Below are 20,610 nucleotides of genomic sequence, written 5' to 3'. Positions count from 1 at the left end.
TACTGCTAACTACCATGTTTTTTGCAGCTGCAAAGTCTATCAGTCTCATACCATTGTCAGATGTTTCACTGTGGAGACTGAATTTCCCGACTGTTGGGCCAAAGATATTCTCCTTTCCAATTTTGGCATTAAAATCGCCTAGAATGATTTTAATGTCATGGGCAGGGCAACGGTCATATGTTTCCTCTAAGCGCTCGTAAAATATATCTTTGGTCTGTTCATCCTTTTCTTCAGTGGGAGCATGAGCGCAGATAAAGCTGATGTTGAAGAATTTAGCTTTTATTCGAATTGCAGCAAGTCTTTCATTCACTGGAGTGAAGCTGGATACAAGATGTTTTAGTCTCCGACTAACTACGAATCCACAACCAAACTCATGCTTTACGTCATGGCAGCTATAATACAGTGCGTCACCTTTAGGTGTTGTTGTGACGCCTTTCCCAATCCATCGTATTTCCTGTATGGCAGTAATATCGGTCTTGTACTTTTCAAGTACGTCTGCCAATGCGAAGACTGCACCTTCTCTATAAAGAGTGCGAACATTCCAGGTGCAGATTCGCAGATCATGGTCCTTAAAACGTTTGCGGGGTTCGTCAACTTTAGAGGGGTTTGTTTTTCTTTTCTTTCGTTTTTTCATAGTAGGCTGTTTTTTCTAGGGGAGGGTTACTAACCCGACGCCCAAACCCAAGTTTTTAACGTTCTTATGGGTGAACGCGCGGCACATGTTAGCTCACTACCTTTAACGGGTGTTAAAGGCAGTTCCCCAGGTGACACCACGGGGAGGTCAGTGTCCACTTGGGATGAAAGAGGGACCAAGATAAATCCTGGGCTTTGCCATGTTAAAACCGGTCAGGACCGTTCCTTGGTATCTTCCATCCCCTACGTCACCCATTGCACCACTAGGGATGTCATAATGCTACAAAAAATAGACAAATTTTAAACTACATTAAAGCGAAAATTTGGAATTTTTGATATAATTTCTTTTAGCTTGTGCCGGCAAGGATTTCTAGAGTTTTTAGACCATTATATTAGGAAATATGGACTTGCACCTGAAAAATGGTACTGTCGTAATAGGGGCCGCGACGACAACCTACTGCAAACAAATGTCAAAACTATCTGAGACACAATCTCCATTTCTTCTTAAAATTTTGTGTGGGAGTTACCGGACAGAATGGATTGGATATAGTTCATATTTGAACCTGATCACATTTCTCGAAGTATTATTACAATGTGCAAAGTGTGGATCAAATCGGTTGCTCCCTTCGTGAATTATAGTGCGCACAATTTTTTAGAGAAATGTAGGACAGGGCTAAATCGACTCCAAATTGTCTGAAACGGATTTCATCCAAACATATTTGCGGTCTAAAACTGCTATTTCGATAGTTAGGCTGAGGGCATAATCACTTGTTTTTTGCCTTGGCAGTTGGTGTACTTCTGCAGCCATGGATGCGAGAGTGGTCCCCGATTAAACACTGGTATACTTCTGTACTGACTGGGCGTCCAAACACCCAAACATGTACTGCATAGAAAACTCATTGGTGTGCTAATGTATCTTCGCATTCTCCTTTAGATGTTATGTTATTAGCAGGCACGGTTTTACATTCCTCAGACCAAGGTCTTTGGACCTCTCCTTCTGGATCAAGAAAATCTTTCCTGATGTACCTAGATGGCGGTTGCCTGGCCACAAGTGGTTAGTGCTTGGAATCAGGGCAGCATCCACTAATATGTTCAAGTTCAGCTTTATTTCACTTGTCCATGTGGGGAACTTTCTGGCTGTGGATATAGCGAAGGATATATTCATTCTAACTTACTTAGATGTAAGAATAGATTTCCAAACACACACTTTCAACAGATCAACTAATGTATACTCCTTATGAATAGGTCGGCACTGGTATTGAATAGTTCAGCTCAAGCTTCATTCCTTATTCCAAAAGAAATCATGTGCCTAAAGACCCTTTTCAAAGGAAATCGTGCCTTTAACGACCCCTTCCAAATTAAATCGTGTCTCTTAAGACCCTTTCCAGGGGAAAGGGTGCTTTTAAAGAACGGTTGCTTCTAGAGATCATTTCCCAAGGAATGAGTGCTTCTAAAGACCCCTTCCAAGAGGAAGGTTGCTTCTAAAATCCCTTTCCAAAGGAAATCATGCCTCTAAAAACCCTTTCCAAAGGGTCTAAAGACCCCTTCCAAGAGGAAGGTTGCTTCTAAAATCCCTTTCCAAAGGAAATCATGCCTCTAAAAACCCTTTCCAAAGGGTCTAAAGACCCTCTCCAAAGGATATGGTAGTTCTAAAGACCCTTTCCAAATGATATGGTAGTTCTAAAGACCCATTTTAAAGGAAAGTGTGCATTTAAATACCTTTCCCAAAGGAAAGGGTACTTTACAAACCCTTTCCCAAGGAAATGGTGCTTCTACAGACCCTTTCCAAAGGAAATTATGCTTCTGAAGGGTGCCTCTAAGAAAGAGGAAGACACTTTCCAAAGGAATGAGTGTTTTTTAAAACCCTTTCCAAAAGAAAGGGTGCTTCTTAAATCCCTTTGCAAAGGAAAGGGTGCCTCTAAATACCCTTCCCAAAGGAAAGGGTGCCTCTAAATACCCTTCCCAAAGGAAAGGGTGCCTCTTAATACCCTTCTCAAAGGAAAGGGTGCCTCTAAATACCCTTCCCAAAGGAAAGGGTGCCTCTAAATACCCTTCCCAAAGGAAAGGGTGCCTCTAAATACCCTTCCCAAAGGAAAGGGTGCCTCTAAATACCCTTCCCAAAGGAAAGGGTGCCTCTAAATACACTTCCCAAAGGAAAGGGTGCTTATAAGTATCCTTCCCAAAGGAAAGGGTGCTTATAAGTATCATTCCCAGAGGAAAGAGTTCTTCTAAATACCCTTCCCAAAGGAAAGAGTGCTTCTAAATACCCTTCCCAAAGGAAAGGGTGCTTCTAAGTAACATTCCCAAAAGAAAGGCTTCTTCTAAATACCCTTCCCAAAGGAAAGGGTTCTTCTAAATATCCTTCCTAGAGGAAAGGGTGCTTCTGTATACCTTTTCCAGAGGAAAGGGTGCTTCTAAATACCTTATCCAGAGGAAAGGGTGCTTTTAAATACCTTTTCCAGAGGAAAGGCTGCTTTTAAATACCTTTTCCAGAGGAAAGGGTGTCTCTACAGACTCTTTCACATTATCCAAACAAAAGGGTCTCTCCAAAGACTCTTTCACATTATCCAAACGAAAGGGTCTCTACAAAGACTCTTTCACATTATCCAAAGGAAAGGGTGCTTCTTCAAAACCCTTTGTGTGCTTCTAAAGATTCCTTCCAAAGGTAAAAATTTCTAACTTTATTCCGGCTTTTAAACATTTCGGGTTTTTCATGTCCAAGATTTTTCTTCTTTTCGTTTTTCTACTGAAAAAACACTTCTTTCCTCTCCTTCTCTTGTTACATTTCCTTCACACCTCGTGTTGCCGCTGACTGCAGATAACCTTGAATTACAGACATACCATCGATTTTGATACCCAAGTATGGATTTTCCTGCGGTTTGAATAGAGTTCGCTATTGCTTTATTGCACTTCCACATTATAGGACAAGTAACGTCTTCCCGCATGCAAATAAGCTGAGCATAGACATAGACTTGTGCAATCTGTTGTCTTCGCAGCTTCCTCCTGTGTTAGATAAAATTTTTAATGGTAAAAGGAACTGGTCCGAATCGAAGTTCGCTCCTCCCTGAATCGTTCACATTTCTAACACACAGGAAGAATGTCTGCTGTCTATTACTATAGGGCCGATCCGATTAGCCTAATTTAATATATTTTCATTGATGTTTTCCTCCTCTTTTGACGACTAATTGTGAGGTCAGGCGGTTTGGCACGGGGGAAACCCGATAATAATTTGCCGTCGGCGGCTTTGACACAGCTGCAAGTTGATATATGACGACGAATTGGTGTGATGACTCTAGAAGTTATCCTTTCGAGCTTTGGTATCGTCTTTTATACAATAATACAGTGGTCATAAAGGTCGACCTCGCAGACCTTTATAGATCTTCAAAAGAAGATCTGCTGTCAAAGAAGACCTTATGAAAGGTGGTCTCTCCACAGATGACCTCTTAAAACGTCTTCTGCCTATAGAAAAGTAAATATACAGGACATTTTGAATTACTTTTTTCTGCCCATAGAAACCCTTATGAAGGCCTTCTGGCCTTAGAAGACCTTTAAAAAACGTATGTGTACAGAACACCTTTTAGGAGGCCTTTTCCTTTTATGAAGACTTTTGAACGACCTTCTGTCTTTGGATTTTCTTTTAAAATATATCCTGCCTTCTGTTTGTTTTTTTCATCTGGGGATATCGATGTGGCTTTGGGAATGTCACAGTATGAGAATCTGGTACTGCTCACTACCATCGATCAACCCCATTCCGTTGTCGAATGTTACCTTACGAAGGCAAAGATTGCCGACCATGGAAACGAAAATCTCTCCCAATTTTAGCGTTAAAATCTCCTAAAACAATCTTAATATCGCGGCGGTCATATGCTAGAATATATTCTTGGTCTTTTAAATTTTGGTCTAATTATCAAATTCACTCCCCGAAAAAAGTTGCTCCAATTTGAAGCAATAACAAATCAAACACTACCACACACATCAAAGCAGACAATTTTAATCTGAGACATTCCAAACTCAATTAGAATGCATATCCCGACTTAAGCTATAAATATCATTCCCCTTATCTCATCAAATAATTTTGTTAATACCCAAAGAAAACAAAACGTTGCTACTTAATTTGAGATAATCATCAAATCAAGAGATGCATTTCATTAACACCCCAAATGACAAATTTACAAAATGTCAAAATGTTTCAACAAATTAGAAGATACATTAGATATTCCAATTTTGTATTAGCATTCGTAATTGGTGATTAAAAAAGAAATTAGAACATTGAAATTGAAAATCGAACATTTAAATGCTTTGACACGTTTGCTTGCGTGTGTGCGTGTGTGTGTCTTAAGTCTTTTGTTTTGTTCTGTTTTTCGTGAACTTCTCATCCAAATCATGAAATCATTTTTTTTTACAATAACAATCGTGAGAGGCTTAATCTTAATAATTATTTCCACAAAGTACATACATTGTGTTTGTTTTGTTTTTTTCTATTATTGTTGTACAAAAACAAAAATTGTTTTAGCTTCTTACACATACAAATATTGTTGCTCATCTATTTGTCATTAACATTATCTGCAAAATATGACTGCTGGACAAATAGACAAACAGACATACATACCTTACCTGGAGGAGACATTGCATGTCCACCAGCTGTAAAGGTTTAGTCACACCAGTTAGCCAATCCACCACTCGTCGGATCTTACGGTACTTATTTGGTATGCACCTCAGGTTAATGTGACATTGATTTTTTGTTTAAGCAGCAACAACAACAGTAACAACAAAACATCAAGAATAAGTAATAATACGTTTTTATGGCATTTGATTTTATTTTGGGGTTTTTTCTGTCGCTGGCATTTTTTAATTTATTTAATTTTGCTTTGCCGTTGTTGCTGTTTTTTTTTTTTTTTTTGGCTTAGAAATCCCAAAACTTGCCGAGCTTCTTAAGTTATTTTTGGGAAGATTATATCTTGGTAACAATATATGATAGCTGCTACTGCTGTATATTATAAGTGTATGTGTGTGTTTTGATCATGATTTTGTGTGGGGAGTTGTTTTGACATTAACAAAAGAATATTTTATTCTGTGTGTTTGAGTGTGTGTTTTTTTGTGGATTTGCCATGGATTTTGAAGAGAAAGTGTAATGGCAAAATGTGTGAAATGTCAGGCAATAGCTTTCAATTAGAACTTAAAATTATTATTTTCAAACAAGTAAAGCTACTTTAATATTAATGCATTAACGGAATTTTAAGAACAGGATTTTTATTGATTTTACTTAAAAAATAATTGATTATAAATTTTAATGGGAGTACTTTATTTTGGTGCATACAAAATTATAAAAGTAAAATTTAAAAAAAATGGTGAGCAACAATAAAAAAACTTTTGTTTTTAAAACCTCTATCGAGAATCATGTTGGAAAAAAGAAATTGTGAAAAGTTTCCTTACAGATCATTTGCTGCATAAGTCGAACTAAAAATGAATATTAATTCTTAGTTCGACTTATGGAACAAATGATCTGTAAGAAAGATTCTCGATAGAAGTTTTAAAAACAAACAATTTTTCTAATTTTTGCTCTCCAATTTTTTTTCAAATTTCACATTTGTTATTTTGTACGGATCTTGGACATATGTACATATATATCCACTTAAAATACCATACTGGAGTAGCATGTTGTCCATGTTGTGAACACTTTAGCTTCAGATTTAGCGGCGTATATTTTTAGTCTTACCTATTTAGATGGCATCATATTCTAAACAGAAAATTTTATTTTCTACGCCGAACTAAGAATATATTGCCAAACTCATCTAACTTCTAATTTACTTCTCCAATTTTGAATTCCATATTCTGTGATATCATTTTCAAAATGGTCATTTTGTTAGAGTTTTGTCCTTGCCTTGGAGCATATACGTCAAATGAATTCCTGCATTCCTGCAGCCAAAATTTGCCTGATCAACTAATGCATAATCCTTATCAGTATGTCGCTACTGGTCTTGAACAGTTCTGCGGGTGGCCCATCAGATCTTGATGCATGCCTTATTGGTCTCCAGCCAATTAATTACTGCCATGAACTCACTTAGGCTCGATGCCATCATTTGGCATTGCTTCATGGGTATACTCATCGCCGCCCATCTTTGAAAACAAAAGCTTGATAAAATGGCCCTTCCAACCTCTCAGCTCGTTATCTACATTATCATCACCAGTGTGGTATTTTACACTCCGGGCTTCATTATGACTTTCGGGCTTCATTATGACTTCGGAACATCTCGAATTGCTCATTAATTTCCTTCTCTTTATTTTTTCTTCTAAAAAAATATAGAGAGGAGTCTCTCTCATCTTCTCCAAATATTTTTCCTTCGCCTTGTATAATGCGTTCTTCTCTTTTGTAGCTTTACACCACTCCTGATGGTGCCATGAATTTGTAGGTGGTGGTTTATGTTATCAGGTATCCTCATCGCCACCCATGTTTATTAACAAAAACTTGATCAACTCTCCTTCCAGCTTCACAATACTTTATCTGTATTAATTATCAGATTACTCTCAGCATCTTTGCAAGAGAATGTGTCTGCACCATTCCCCCACAGTATTTGCAATTTACACTCTGGTAAAAATTTCGAACTTCATAAATGCCTCTGAACATCTCGAATTGCTCACTTTTTTCCTGTTCCCCCTCAGTATTTGGGGCTTACACTCTGGTAAAAATTTCGTACTTCATAAATGCTTCAGAACATCTCGAATTGCTCACTTTTTTCCTGTTCTTTCTTTTTTTCTTCTGAACATACGCTTCCCCTCTCTCTCTCTCTGTCTCTTATCTTCTTCCTAATATTTTCCTTCGCTCTTTGTGTTGCCTTTTAGTAGCCTTAGGACCCTTCTGTAGTGCGATTCTCTAAGTCATTTTTTGAGTTACCGACAAAAATCGGCAACTTTAAAAAGCAAAATTATGAATGAAAAGTTTAAATAAAAGTTGACTACACTGTGGCTATCAGTAGAACTTTACGACTACTTTTTATTGGTCGCTAACTTACCGAATAATTTAAATTTTACCGATTTTTATCGGTAACTCCAAAAATGTGTTGGAGAATCGCACTACTGATCGTACCATGAATATGTAGGTGGTGATTAATGGTACCCAAGTATAGATTTTGCGGCTGTTTATTTCTTATCATTGTGCTTCCACATTATCGGGACAAGAAGTATCGTCTTCCAGTATATGGCGGCAGTCTAGACACTGCTGCAGCTTCATATATTTATATGACGACGAATTGGAGTTACGATCCGAAAAATCGTTATATTGAGCTCCACCAGTTCCGGCTCCGTTTGGGAACCAACTTCATAACGAGGTTGTATGGGTACCAGTCCCTAGGTCTTTGGTGGTAGTTGGTAAGGCTCTTTGAGGAATATCATGGCGGCTGTGTTGCCCAGAATTGCGGGAAGAGCTTTGGTTCGAATGGGATAGAATTTTCTACCGACTGTCTGAGCTATAGAAAGACAAGTGTTTTGCTTTGCAACCAACGGTGTAAGAGCCCGGTGTTGAGAACGCCGTGGGGCTTAGTCGTCAAGGCAAGAACCAATGTATATCGGTTTTTATACAATAATACAGTGGTCGTAAAGGTAGACGACGCAGACATTTATAGAAGACCTTATGAAAGATGATAAGATGACCTCTTAAAGTATCTTATGTCTATAGGAGACTTTTTGAAGGTCTTCTGGTCATTTAATTCGCTGCGTTCTCTCTATAGAAGACCTTTTAACAGTCCTTTTTCCTTTAATGAAGAGCTTTATAGACTTCCTTTTAAAAGATTTTCTGTCTATAAAAAGACCTTTTGGATGTTCTTCTTCCAAAGTCTTTGGGAATAGAAAACCTGTTGACAGGTATTTTGTTAATACCTTTGAAAGATTATCTGAATGATCTCCTGTCTATAGAAAACTTCAGGACAGGCCATCCTTTCGAGCTGTGGTATCTGTGGTATTAATACAATAAATACAGATGTCGGAAAGTTTTTTAGATCTTCAAAAGAAGAAGGCCTTATGGAAGGTGATCGATCCACAGATTACCTCTTAAATGGTCTTCGGTCTATAGGAGACTGTTCAAAGGGCATTCTGAATATATAGGGCATTTTAAGAGAAATGTTTCTGTCTATAGAAACTCTTTTGGTCAAATAGAAGACATTTTGAAAATGCATTTTGCCAATTTAAGACTAAATGCAGGCCTTTTTCCTTCTAGGAAGACCTTTTGCCAATGGAAGACTTGTTGAAAGGTCTTTTGTCGATAGAAGTCATTAGAAAATGGGTACCTTGGAAAGATCATCTGCTGGGTTTACTGCCTGTAGAAAATGTAGGAAAGATGTTCTAAACGATATTTTGTCGATAGAGGACTTTAGGAAAAATCAATAGAGAACCCATTGAAATGTCTTCGGTATATAGAAGACTTTTGTAAACCGGTTCCAGCAATAATATCTTTGGAAGAGCTTCTGAAGGATTTCCAGTCTGTAGATTACTTCAGGAAAGGTATTTTGAACGGTTTACGGTCTACAAAAGACATTTTAAACGGTTTAGGAAAGGTATATAGAAGACCCATATAAAGGTCTCCCGTTGTAAAACCGCGGCCTTTTTATAAAAACGAAACGAAAAATATGTTTAAGAACTAAGTATTACAATATGAATTTACCTAACATAGACTAGTGTGTAAAAGAGATAGGGAGAATGCACAAATGTCTACGAACGCATCTGCAATAAATCTTATGTAGAGGTCATATACACTCTTTCTTATCTTATGTGTGGCAAGTAAACTCGCTACGGTTATCAGTCGGCAGGATAGATTACATCCAGTAATCTATATCAGACTTATCACATTTAGCAATGGAAAGTCTTATCTCACTTTTTTTCTCTCTTTTGCTCTCAGGTCGCAAGGACCTTCTTCTCAATCTTGCTTGCGTCCAAGCTACTTTGTATTTCGTATTTCAGTTTTCACTACTACCGTTGTCTAGATCTCTATTTTTGTTCTGGGATAAGCTTTGCATTGCATCTATCACGAGTCTCTCTATTCCAAATTGTCTGCCATTTTCCAAATTTTTCATCATTTAGTTGACAAATATCTGCTGCTGTCTATTGGACGCTCTTCTGCCATAAAATCTATGGGTACCATGATCTGTACAGTTGGTCCCAAAACAGTATGCAGATGCAACTCGCATTTCCGGCGTTCTTTGCACCGCTAACAATTTTTGTGCTCAGTGTTTAGTAGAAAGGCTCAGAGCCAAGACTTCACATCCGTTGATTAGGATGATATTTCAGGTTTACGTTAAAAATTTTTCTTATATGGCCACCCGATATTGGCTATCAATCTACTTAGTTGCCTTGTAATTGTGGTAGATTTTTCACTAACGCGGTTTATTGCGCGGTTACCTTTAGAAGAATTCCATTTCTCCTTCCTTGTTTTCCGCTATGAATATTTAATACGAAATTCCTTAACGTTATCTTTTCTTTTTCTCCGTTTTTTCTTTTTTTTTCTTCCCAAAAATTATTGCCGTCTTTTGACCAAACAATAAATTCCTTACAAAAATTCCCTTTGTAAGTCCAAAATATTTTCACGTATTTATTTAAATAAATTTTGCTCTGATTAATTTCAACAAAAATTAAACAAATTTTTGATATTGTTATGCTAAAGTAAGAAAAATTCTTATTCCATTTTTTTAGTTTGTATGTGACCCAATTACTGTAACAATAATTTTGCAAAGCTTAACAACAACATGGTTGCATATTTTGTTGCAACACCAACAACTGCTACAAGTCGGCCATTGCACCAAAAACATCGGGCTCGCCAAACAAACAATACGGAAAAGAAACCACAAATTATTTAATGCACTAAAAACAATCACTTGTTGTTTTTGTTTTATAAACACAAAAAAACATAACCATAAATTTCAATAAATGGGTGTAACTGGATTCATTTTTGCGCTCAAAAGATTTCAATCACTCTCATTACGTGCTTAGCACAAGCAATGCTGGTGCTGCTGCTGCTGATTTTTCAATTCCTTCAACTGCCACAAAGAAATCAAATGACAATTGACATTTTCCAAAACTGCACAACGGCAACAATAACAACTAGGAGTTGAATATATTGAACAAACCCACTTTGTAATCATGTTGCTGGGTAATAATAAAAAATATGAATTTATGTTTCTTTTGTTGTTGATTTGTTTGTTGGTTAATTATTGCATAAAATCATTGCATTACGATTTTTGGTTATTGAAATTTATGCTAGTCATAAATACTTTTTTTACAAAGTATGGCTTTTTTCGAAGCTCTCCAAATCCAAGAAGTTGGGTTTTCAAAAACATGTAATGAATTTTAAGAACAAGAAGTAACAGCAAGTTATTTGACATGAGCAATTAGTTTTGTATGTTCCTTCATTTTTTTTTTTTTTTTGTAAATTACAAAATTGCCATTCCTATACGCCTCTCAAATTTATTCCATTCATTCATCCATCCATCCACCTTCTACATCAATTAAGTTTTATTAAAAGACAAAAGAAAAATTTTGAAAAGTCATTCCCCTTTTCCATGGGAATTATATAATCCAATCTATGAATTATGTACATATGTGCGTGTTTAATAATTTACTGTTATTATTTTGTGATCTGCAAAAAACGAAACATATATTTTTAATTATTAATGCCTGCCTAGAGTCAACAACCTTCTGCATTATTTTCTGTAACACAAATTATTTATAACAAATTTACTAATTTTGTTTCTTGTTTTCTTCTTCTTTTTTCAGATTGGCTAACAACTTCTATCCCCCAATTAAAGCTTCAATTAACCCCACCTACAAAAACAAAACAAAAACACATTAAAAATGATTTCACGTCGCAAGATTATTTCACGTTCTTTGGATAATTTGGATGCCATAGGTCCAAATACAGAAGAGGAAGAGGACGTTTGGTATGACAAGGAGAAGCTGTTTAGGGTAAGTAAAGCAAAACGCTTAGAACATGGCAGCTCAAAACGGTGTTTTTTCACACGAAAGAGAAAAAACACCATTTAGGAGAAATTAGGAAAGAACGATTTTTGGAAGTTTCTGTCGACTTTTCAATCATTTTTGCGCTTCAGTATCCTTTAAAACGGCTCCCCAGATTAAACAATTAACAATTTAAACAAAAAACCTACAAAAACATGCACTTATTTCTGTTTCAAAAAAAACCGAAAGAAAATTGATGATGAAACATTTCACCGTTCTGAGCAGGGATCTTTTATGGTCTAAGGGAAATAACGTATTTCTTTTTCGAATGTTTGAAGTGAGTGCATTGCTTCGGTAAAGTAAAAAAAATATTCTTAACAACTAAGTATTTTAATATGACTTAACCTAACTTAGACTAGTGTGTAAAAGAGAGAGGGAGAGTGCACAAATGTGTACGAACGGATCTGCCATACAATCTTATGAAGATGTCATAAACACACTTCGTTATCTTATATGTGACAAGCAAACATGGTGCACATGGTTATCAGAAAAAAATTTTAGCCATTTGATAAAAAAAATCAAAGATTCAATCAAAAATTTATCGATTTTCCGGCGATAAAAAAATTTTTATACTGACAAAATTCTATAAAATTATTTGAACACAAAGTAAAAATACAACTGATAAAAAAATCACATATTGACAAAAATATTTATCAAAATATTCCACATATTCCATTTTATCAGTTCAATATAAAAAATCGATAAATATTTTAGTCAATATGCGAAATATTTTATCAGTTGTTTTTTTTTCTATGTGATCAAATAATTTGATCGAATTTCGTCAATATGATAATTTTTTTATCGCCGGTTTTTTTCTGTGTAGGGACATGTTTATATTATAGCCTTTTGCAGGGTTAACCTTCTTAATGAGGATTTATTTGACGTATTCGCAAGGGAGTTGACATTTGAAACCCAGTGGGTTTGTTAAATCCGGTTATATATAAACATACTATAACTCAGGCATACCACATGCGACAAAGGAAATTCTAATTACATTATATTCTAACGACCTCCTACGAAAAGGCGGTCTGCTTACCACATGTTTTTTTTTCAAGTGGACTGTATTAAAAATAGATCCCTGTTTAACTAGAAATCTCTCTCCTCTACACACGCAATCCTTACCAAGACATTTACTATCTTTATTAGAAAGTCAGCCTGTTCGCTACCTGAACAGCTCCTTTTAGTTTAGTTCTTTTGAGTGAACTGCATATGTCGATCTTTTAGTTCAGTAGTTTCATCAATCTAACTCAGGCATACCACATGTGGCAATGGAAATTCTAATCTCATTTTAATCTATCGACCTCCTTCGAGAAGGCGGTCTGCTTACCACCTGTTTATCTTTTTTTAAGGGGACTGGATCTCTGTTTAACTAGAAATCTCTCCCCTCTATGCACGCAACCTTTACCAGAACATTCACTATCTTTATTAGAAAATCAGCCTATTCGCTATCTGAGCAGCTCCTTCCAATTTAGTTCTTTTGCGTGAACTATGTCGATCTTTTAGTTCAGTAGTTCCAGCAATCTAACTCAGACATACCAAATGGGACAATGAAAATTCTAATCTCATTTTATTCTAACGACCTCCTTCGAGAAGGCGATTGGCTTACCACCTGCTTATCTTTTTAAAGGGGACCCTGTACCTGTTTAACTAGAAATCTCTCTCCTCTACACACGCAACCTTTACCAAGGCATTCGCTATATTTATTAGAAAATCAGCCTGTTCGCTACCTGAACAGCTCCTTTTTAGTTTAGTTCTTTTGCGTGTACTATGTCGATCTTTTAGTTCAGTAGTTCATCAGTAAGCTCTGCAGTTCAACTCTTATTATTTTGATGGATCATTAGATAATTTGCTTTGTTTGTGTGCCAATATAAGTTGGTTGGCGAAATTATTTCTCTTCGTGGTACACGATTGTTGTTTTTCGCTCATTGAGTGAACTGTAATGAACGGCCTTGACCGACCAAGTTCATTGGCTCTTTTCGGTGAATCGCTGCACTGAACTTGACAAGCGAAAGTATTGGCAACATAGAGGACCAGTCAGGGAGAGCTGATCTCCTTGACAGAAACTGAGGACAAATTAGGCACCGTATATTTATAGATTGTAGAGGGCCAATCTAATCACAGAAGCAGATATATTGCTAAGTTTTAACCCAATTAAAACGGCAATGATGATGGCAGTGGCTTAGGCAATGCCCGACAGGCCGATGCATGTGACGACGAGTAGCGACAAGTTGCGGTGGCGTCCGATATACAGGACAGGAACGACCCGATGGCTGAATATATTTGGAATAACATCTTATAAACTAACAAAAAAGGTTTCCTGAGCTACGTATTTCAAGCTGTGGTATCGGCTTTTACACAATAATGCAGTGGTCATACAATTCGTCGACTCATAGAATGATTCGACAGAGATCTGCTGTCTAAGAAAACCTTATGAAAGGTGAACTGATCACAGATGACCTCTTAGAATGTCTTCTGGGTATATGAGACTTTCTGTATATATAGGAAATTTTGAAAGACATATTGCTGCCTATTCCATAGAAGACCTTTTAAAATGAGTTAAAAGTACTTAAAATAGCCTTTTTCAGCCCATGAAAACCTTTTTAAAAATCGTCGATCTATTGAGATCCTTTTAAAGTATCTTCTGTGCTATAAAAGGCATTTTGAAAGACCTTCTGTTTATATAAGGCATTTTGAAAGGGAGTTCTGTCTACAGAGATTTGTTTAAAAGAGGACTTTAGGAAAGCGGTTCTATCCATAAAAGAAAGGACTTCTGAAAGGTCTCCTGCCTGTAGAAAATTGTTAGAAAAGTACTTCGGAATAGAAGATAGAAGAGTTCGGAAAATATAGTCCGTACATAGAAGATCTATTGAATGTCTTTTGTTTATAGAAGACTTTTGGATAGGGATTCCACTTATCAAGTACTTTTGGAAGATCTTCACATCTATAGAAAACATCAGGAAAGGTATTTTGAACGGTATTTCCTCTACAGATAACATTTCTACCTGTAGAAGATATCTTAAAAACTATTCTCTGTATACAGAAGGTGTTTTTTAAGCTAACTATAGAAGGCTGCCTATAAAATGTCATTTTATAGAAGGCTGTCTATAAAATGTCAGTCTGACTACAGATGACCTTTTGAAAGGCCTTCTGACTTTTGGAAAGGTATTCTGTCCAATATATAACCTATGAAAAGTCTTTCACCTCAGCGGCAATCCCTTGTAGGCTTTGCGCTTAATTGTCCCAACGTCCAGAGAGTATTGCTACAACTGTTACTTAGGTCTTTACTCAATATTCTTCATCGATCCCGAAGTATTTCGTCAACCCTCAAATGGCATTGCGCTTAGACTTAGAGAGAATCGCTACAACCCAAACTTGGTCTTCCATGCAGTTCAATAAATTGGGAGTATTGACATGACACATAGGCGTCGTCATTGCAAAACAAAGAATCTGAAATACTGCTGGAATCCTTACTGAACTCTGCGTTTTATCTAGTCTCCCCTTTTATTGTTTTATTGTTGAAGTTGGCTTAAACTATATGGCCGCTTGAGATACCGAATGTGCGTTGGTATTACTCTTGTTAAAATTTCTTCTCGCTGTTTTGTTGGTCTCGGCATTTTTGTGCTGATTATTAGCTTTTCTTTTTGGTGAAAATTGAGATTATTTTTTTTTTGGTATTTTGAAGCTTTTCACCTCAGGAGTTTGTCACCGGTATGTAGCAACAGCTTCTTCATGAACTTTAAGTTTTTACTTTTGATATTCAGAAACTGTCACTCTGTGCGCCACAGGATTTTCTGGCTGTTATGTGGTAAAAACTTCTCTATGAATTTCGGGGGTTGTCTTTTGTCAGGATTCCCAGGTCTCATTCGCTGGTATATCGCAACTGTTTCTCTATGAACTACGGAGTTTTTCTCCCGATATGTAGCAACTGATTCTGTATGAACCTCGGAGTTTTTTTTGGTATGCAGCAATTACTACTCTATGAACATCGGTGTTTTTATTTGAGCCCCGTTGTGCTGACAACGAATTCCCTGTGCATTTCAGGAATATTTTGTCGACATGTCCCAGGAGCAATTTCCATCTTTTTACAATGAACGTTGTGCGTTATTTTTTATGCGAATTTTCTATGGAATTTCGACGGTATTATCTCCCTTGTGTGGAACAACATCTTCTCAATGAACTTTAGGGGTTTTCTTTTGATATCCAGAAACTGCCTCTCTGTGCACCTCATGATTCTCTCACTGGAATGCAGCAACAACTTCTCTATGAACCACGGGGCATCTCTATGAACATTAAGATTTTTATTTTTGTAAGTGGCAGTGGAGTTTCTGTGATTTTCAGAATTATTTTGTCGATATGTCGCACCAGCTATTTTCATCTGTTTACTACGAACGTTGTACGTTACTCTAGTGCGTATTTTTCTAGCTTCTTCTCTATGAACTTCGTGGTTTTTCTTCTGATATGCAGTAACTGCTTCTCTATGAACATCGGGGTTTTTATTTGTGTGAGTGGAAACGATGTTTCTGCGCTTTTGAGGAATATTTTGATGATATGTAAGTGTGTCACGGCAGACATTTTCATCTGTTTACTACGAACTTTGTGCCCTACTTTAGCGCGCCCTTTTCTATGGATTCTTTAACCAGATTCATTCGCTGAAATTTAGCAGCAGCTTCTGAATAAATTACGCAAAACGCTTACAAAACGTAATTTTAAATAAAATGTTTATATGTGTGTTTATGTGTGACTGCTCTTTGAGTCGTCCGAAAACAAACTGATTCTCATAATTTTCTCTGGTATTTCGTGTTGGTAGTGACTAAAGGGTTGCCATGTATGTCCATTCATTAAAACCTCTGGAGTATTGATGTCCACGCCTGCACGTTGTCGTAACAACAGAGAATAACGAATTCAAAAGAGAGCTAAGTCAGCCGTTGTTTAACATAGGGCACTGATGGGCAAATTGCGAGAGACTCATGTATTTTTTACACTTTTGTGTGTGAGGCAGAGCATTTCTGCCCATCAGTGACATAGGGACATTACTCTCCCATCTATTCTCTCTCATTTATTTTGGACATCAATGCTCTGGAGAAATCGTCAATATAATGCCCGATACTCTCTCATACTCAATAATTAAATCTTATTATTAATATTCTCTCTCTCCTCTCAATTCTCTTGCCTTTTAGGATCACATAAATGAAGTGCTCAGCAAATGGGAACAAATCGATGATGAGATTTGGGCTAAGATCATTGTCTTCGAAAAGAATCGTAGAGTTGCCAAGGCCTATGCCAGATCTTCGGTAATTTCAATAAATGGTTCTAAACAAGGATTCGATGGTGTCAGGTGGGTATTGAATATTTCAAAATATTTTTCGAAAACATTAACCTTTATTTTTGATTTTCCACATTTCCACAGAATTGGCTTGAACGGCTTTGACAATCCCATGCGTGATTCCGAAATCAAGGTTATCAAGAAATCCATTGGTGATGGATTCAAAATTAAAATGGATGAAATTGGTAATGTGTTCATCAAACGTTATGGTAAGAGTGGTGTTTTTGTGCACAATACAAGTCAAACAAATGAGGAGACGGTGATTGGAGCAGATGTTTTGCAAATGCCCAATATGGCTTTGCAGGCAGGCACCTCAGCTAAGGTAAGGTTTTTTGTTTTGTTTAAAACATTTTTGGAAGTTAATCTTTCTTTTTTAAATTTATAGCTCTTCGATATGCGTAAATTTACCACAAACATAAATCGCGAAATGGGTCGTTCATATCCGGAAAGTTCACGTCTGCAACGACAGTGTCTATCGGCCATATCATTGGTAAAATCAAATAATAATCTAATCAATTGCCCTCTGTGGATACTGGTCATTAATGTGGTAGCCATCGATATGCTTAAGAATCGTTTACAAAGTGTACCCAAAGCCATGGGTAACGGTAGTGAAGATCCCTATTCGACAATTGAAAGTCAAGTCGGTTTAATATATCCAACACCTGCAGCTTCAGATGATTCGAATGCATCGTCGAATTCATCTAGTAAGGGTAGACGCAGTTTATATAATATTGGAAATTATTTGGATGATAGTCCCTATGTGCCAAAGGTAAGTAAAAAAGGACTATTTTTTAGAAGCTGAAATATTTTAGAAGATATTTTTAAGTATCCCGCTCCTAAACTATTGAGATATTTCACCGTCTAGCTACCGACAAATTTATATTTTTTTAATATAAATTAATTTATTGTTCTTTTGTTATAGCCCGATTATGAAATCTATAATCAATCTGTGCCAATGTTAGGCGGTAAGAACAAAAAGTCATCCACCACAAATCAACAGCGCAAAAAGCAAGATGATCCCTATTATTGTGGTCTACTGGCACGCATTCCCAATTTCATTAAAACCTCAAAGAATTCCAATTCCAGTGGCAGTAGTAATTCAAAATTAAGTAAAAAAGATGCCAAAATTGCACGAAAAATCTCAGCATCACAACAGCAATTGGCCAATTTGCACCAACAACAGCAGCAGCAACAGCAAACACCACTGCCCATAGCACAATTCCATCAGCAATGTGTCGGATATAACTATTATCCCTACAGGCTGTATTCGCAGAATCATCGTTTGTCACAGTCACAATTATCACTGTGGGACTCACGCAGTTTAATAAGTGCGCATGGTAAGTTGTTAATGGTATAATATAAGCTCTGTTCCAGAACTAAAAAGTTTTTACAACTTTTATCACTTTTACACATTTTGCGTTCCCGTACACAAAGTTTATATGAAAATCGTTTACGACCTTTACCACTTTACCAATAATGTTTACATAGTACTGGATTTAGTCGCTAGTCTAAACGTACACTCGTACACACTCGCTATAATTACCATATTTTTTATGAAATTACTAAACAAACTTTGTATTTTTTTTTTTCTTTACAGAATAAACTAAAATTAAAATGGTCCTGCAATATCCCGTATACCGGCGGAGGCGGCGTTATGCATGGAAGCATACGATTTTTTATTAACTATTTATGTAATTTGTTTTTAATTTATAGTCTCTATATGATAATTTATGTTAATAATTTTAAGAGAGTTTGTGTTTTTTTTCTACAAAAAACACATCGAGGAGCAGACAAATCTATGCTGTTTTACAGTAACGAACAAAAGCTTTCTTCTCTTAGCGTATTATCATCATAATATCGCATCAATTTGTTCGCTATTGTGAAACAGGCGAAAAACGATTTAAAATTCATAAAACAAGTTGTGATTATAACAATTATTATTTTAAATTAAATTAAGCACAAAAGTCCTTACAAAAAAAAACTTTTGTTAATGAATTATTTTAATATTTAGTTGAAAGAAAGAAGAGCAATCAAATAATATAATACGAAATAATACTCGTCATATTCTTATTATTATATTTAATAAATATACAAAATCAAATAAATATATATGCAGCATACATATATAAGTCATAAATATATATTATATCTACTCGTACTTATATTTGCCATAGTTTTCTTATGTTCATTTGTTTTACTATTATTATTGTATTTTTTTATAATTTTACATAATTTAATTATTAAGACTGAAAAATGTCCTGTTCATTTTATTTTATTATTATTTTTATTTCCTTAAACTATATGTATGCCCCCTTTAAGCAATGAAAAAAAGCAAGAAATTTTAAAAAGGGATCTTTGTTTTATATAAGGGTTCTTTGTTATTATTATTTTTGTTTTATTTGTACATAAAAATATGTGTTTATTTCAGAAAAAATAAAAACAACAATATTGTAAATAATTTTTTTTATAAAGTATGATATACAAAAGACATAAGTTTAGCAGTATATAAATACTTAAAGAATATATCAAATTTTTTTATTAAAAATTTAAGTCGATATCGATATAATAGGTGTGTCTGCGTACATGATATGCTGTGACCATTGCAAGTACAAATACACACCTAATAATTATCCATATTTTATTTATAATAAATGAAAGTCATAAAAATTAAATGCTATTGTTTTTAATTCATTCGGTGGATAGACTCACTCAAGACAAACTGAACAGGTGGTGATATCGACAAATATTGAATATTTTATGTCAACATTTTCTTTATGTTGTTGGGAAAATTACAACAAAAATTACAAAGGAATTGAACGCATCACATTCGACCAGCTTTAAATATTATTGGAGATTACAGAAATATATTTAAAAAAACATTTTTTTAGACCACAGAAACTTGGGCTTTTTTAAAATATTTTTTGGAGACCAATGTGGAAACCAACGTGGATTTTTTTAAATAGGAGAGGGACTTCAACGTGTTTTTTTTAAATTTTGGAATTTTTAAATATTTTTCTTGAGACCAACGTGGATTTTTTAAATATTTTTTAGAGATCAACGTGGATTTTTTTTAATATTTATTGGAGAGCAAAGTGGTTCTAAAAATAATTTTTTGAGAGAACGTGGATTTTTTACAAAATATTTTTGGAGAGAACGTGGATTTTTTACAAATTATTTTTGGAGAGAACGTGGTTTTTTCACAAAATATTTTTGGAGAGAATATGGATTTTCTACAAAATATTTTTGGAGAGAACGTGGATTTTTTACAAAATTTTTACACAATATTTTTCGGGAGAACGTGGATTTTTTACAAAATGCTTTTGGAGAGAACGTGGTTTTTTCACAAAATATTTTTGGAGAGAACGTGGATTTTTTACAAAATATTTTTGGAGAGAACGTGGATTTTTTACAAAATATTTTTGGAGAGAACGTGGATTTTTTATAAATTTTTAACACAATATTTTTGGAGAGAACGTGGTTTTTTCACAAAATATTTTTGGAGAGAACGTGGGTTTTTTAAAAATTTTTTACACAATATTTTTGGAGAGAACTTGGATTTTTACAAAATACTTTTTGAGAGATCGTGGTTTTTTCACAAAATATTTTTGGAGAAAACGTGGATTTTTTACAAAATATTTTTGGAGAGAACGTGGATT

General features: G+C 35.4%; 1 protein-coding gene across 2 annotated transcripts in view; it reads left to right on the top strand.

The window, feature by feature from the left end:
* Positions 1 to 19,626, top strand: part of reb (rebuf) — a 69,426-nt gene extending 49,800 nt beyond the window's left edge. For both annotated transcript variants that reach the window (XM_073992546.1, XM_073992545.1), the window contains exons 2-7: positions 11,392 to 11,580; positions 16,809 to 16,966; positions 17,039 to 17,276; positions 17,340 to 17,723; positions 17,877 to 18,291; positions 18,552 to 19,626. In XM_073992546.1, coding sequence (XP_073848647.1) covers positions 11,470 to 11,580; positions 16,809 to 16,966; positions 17,039 to 17,276; positions 17,340 to 17,723; positions 17,877 to 18,291; positions 18,552 to 18,556 — 1,311 coding nt within the window. In that variant the 5' untranslated portion in view covers positions 11,392 to 11,469 and the 3' untranslated portion in view covers positions 18,557 to 19,626. The remainder of the gene's footprint in view (positions 1 to 11,391; positions 11,581 to 16,808; positions 16,967 to 17,038; positions 17,277 to 17,339; positions 17,724 to 17,876; positions 18,292 to 18,551) is intronic.
* Positions 19,627 to 20,610: the final 984 nt, after the last annotated feature.

Source organism: Musca autumnalis, unplaced genomic scaffold (assembly GCF_047663935.1).
Source record: "Musca autumnalis isolate F117 unplaced genomic scaffold, ASM4766393v1 scaffold_5, whole genome shotgun sequence".
Classification (NCBI taxonomy): domain Eukaryota; kingdom Metazoa; phylum Arthropoda; class Insecta; order Diptera; family Muscidae; genus Musca; species Musca autumnalis.
Note: the sequence above shows the minus strand (reverse complement) of the source record. Positions and strands in the feature narration are given on the sequence as shown.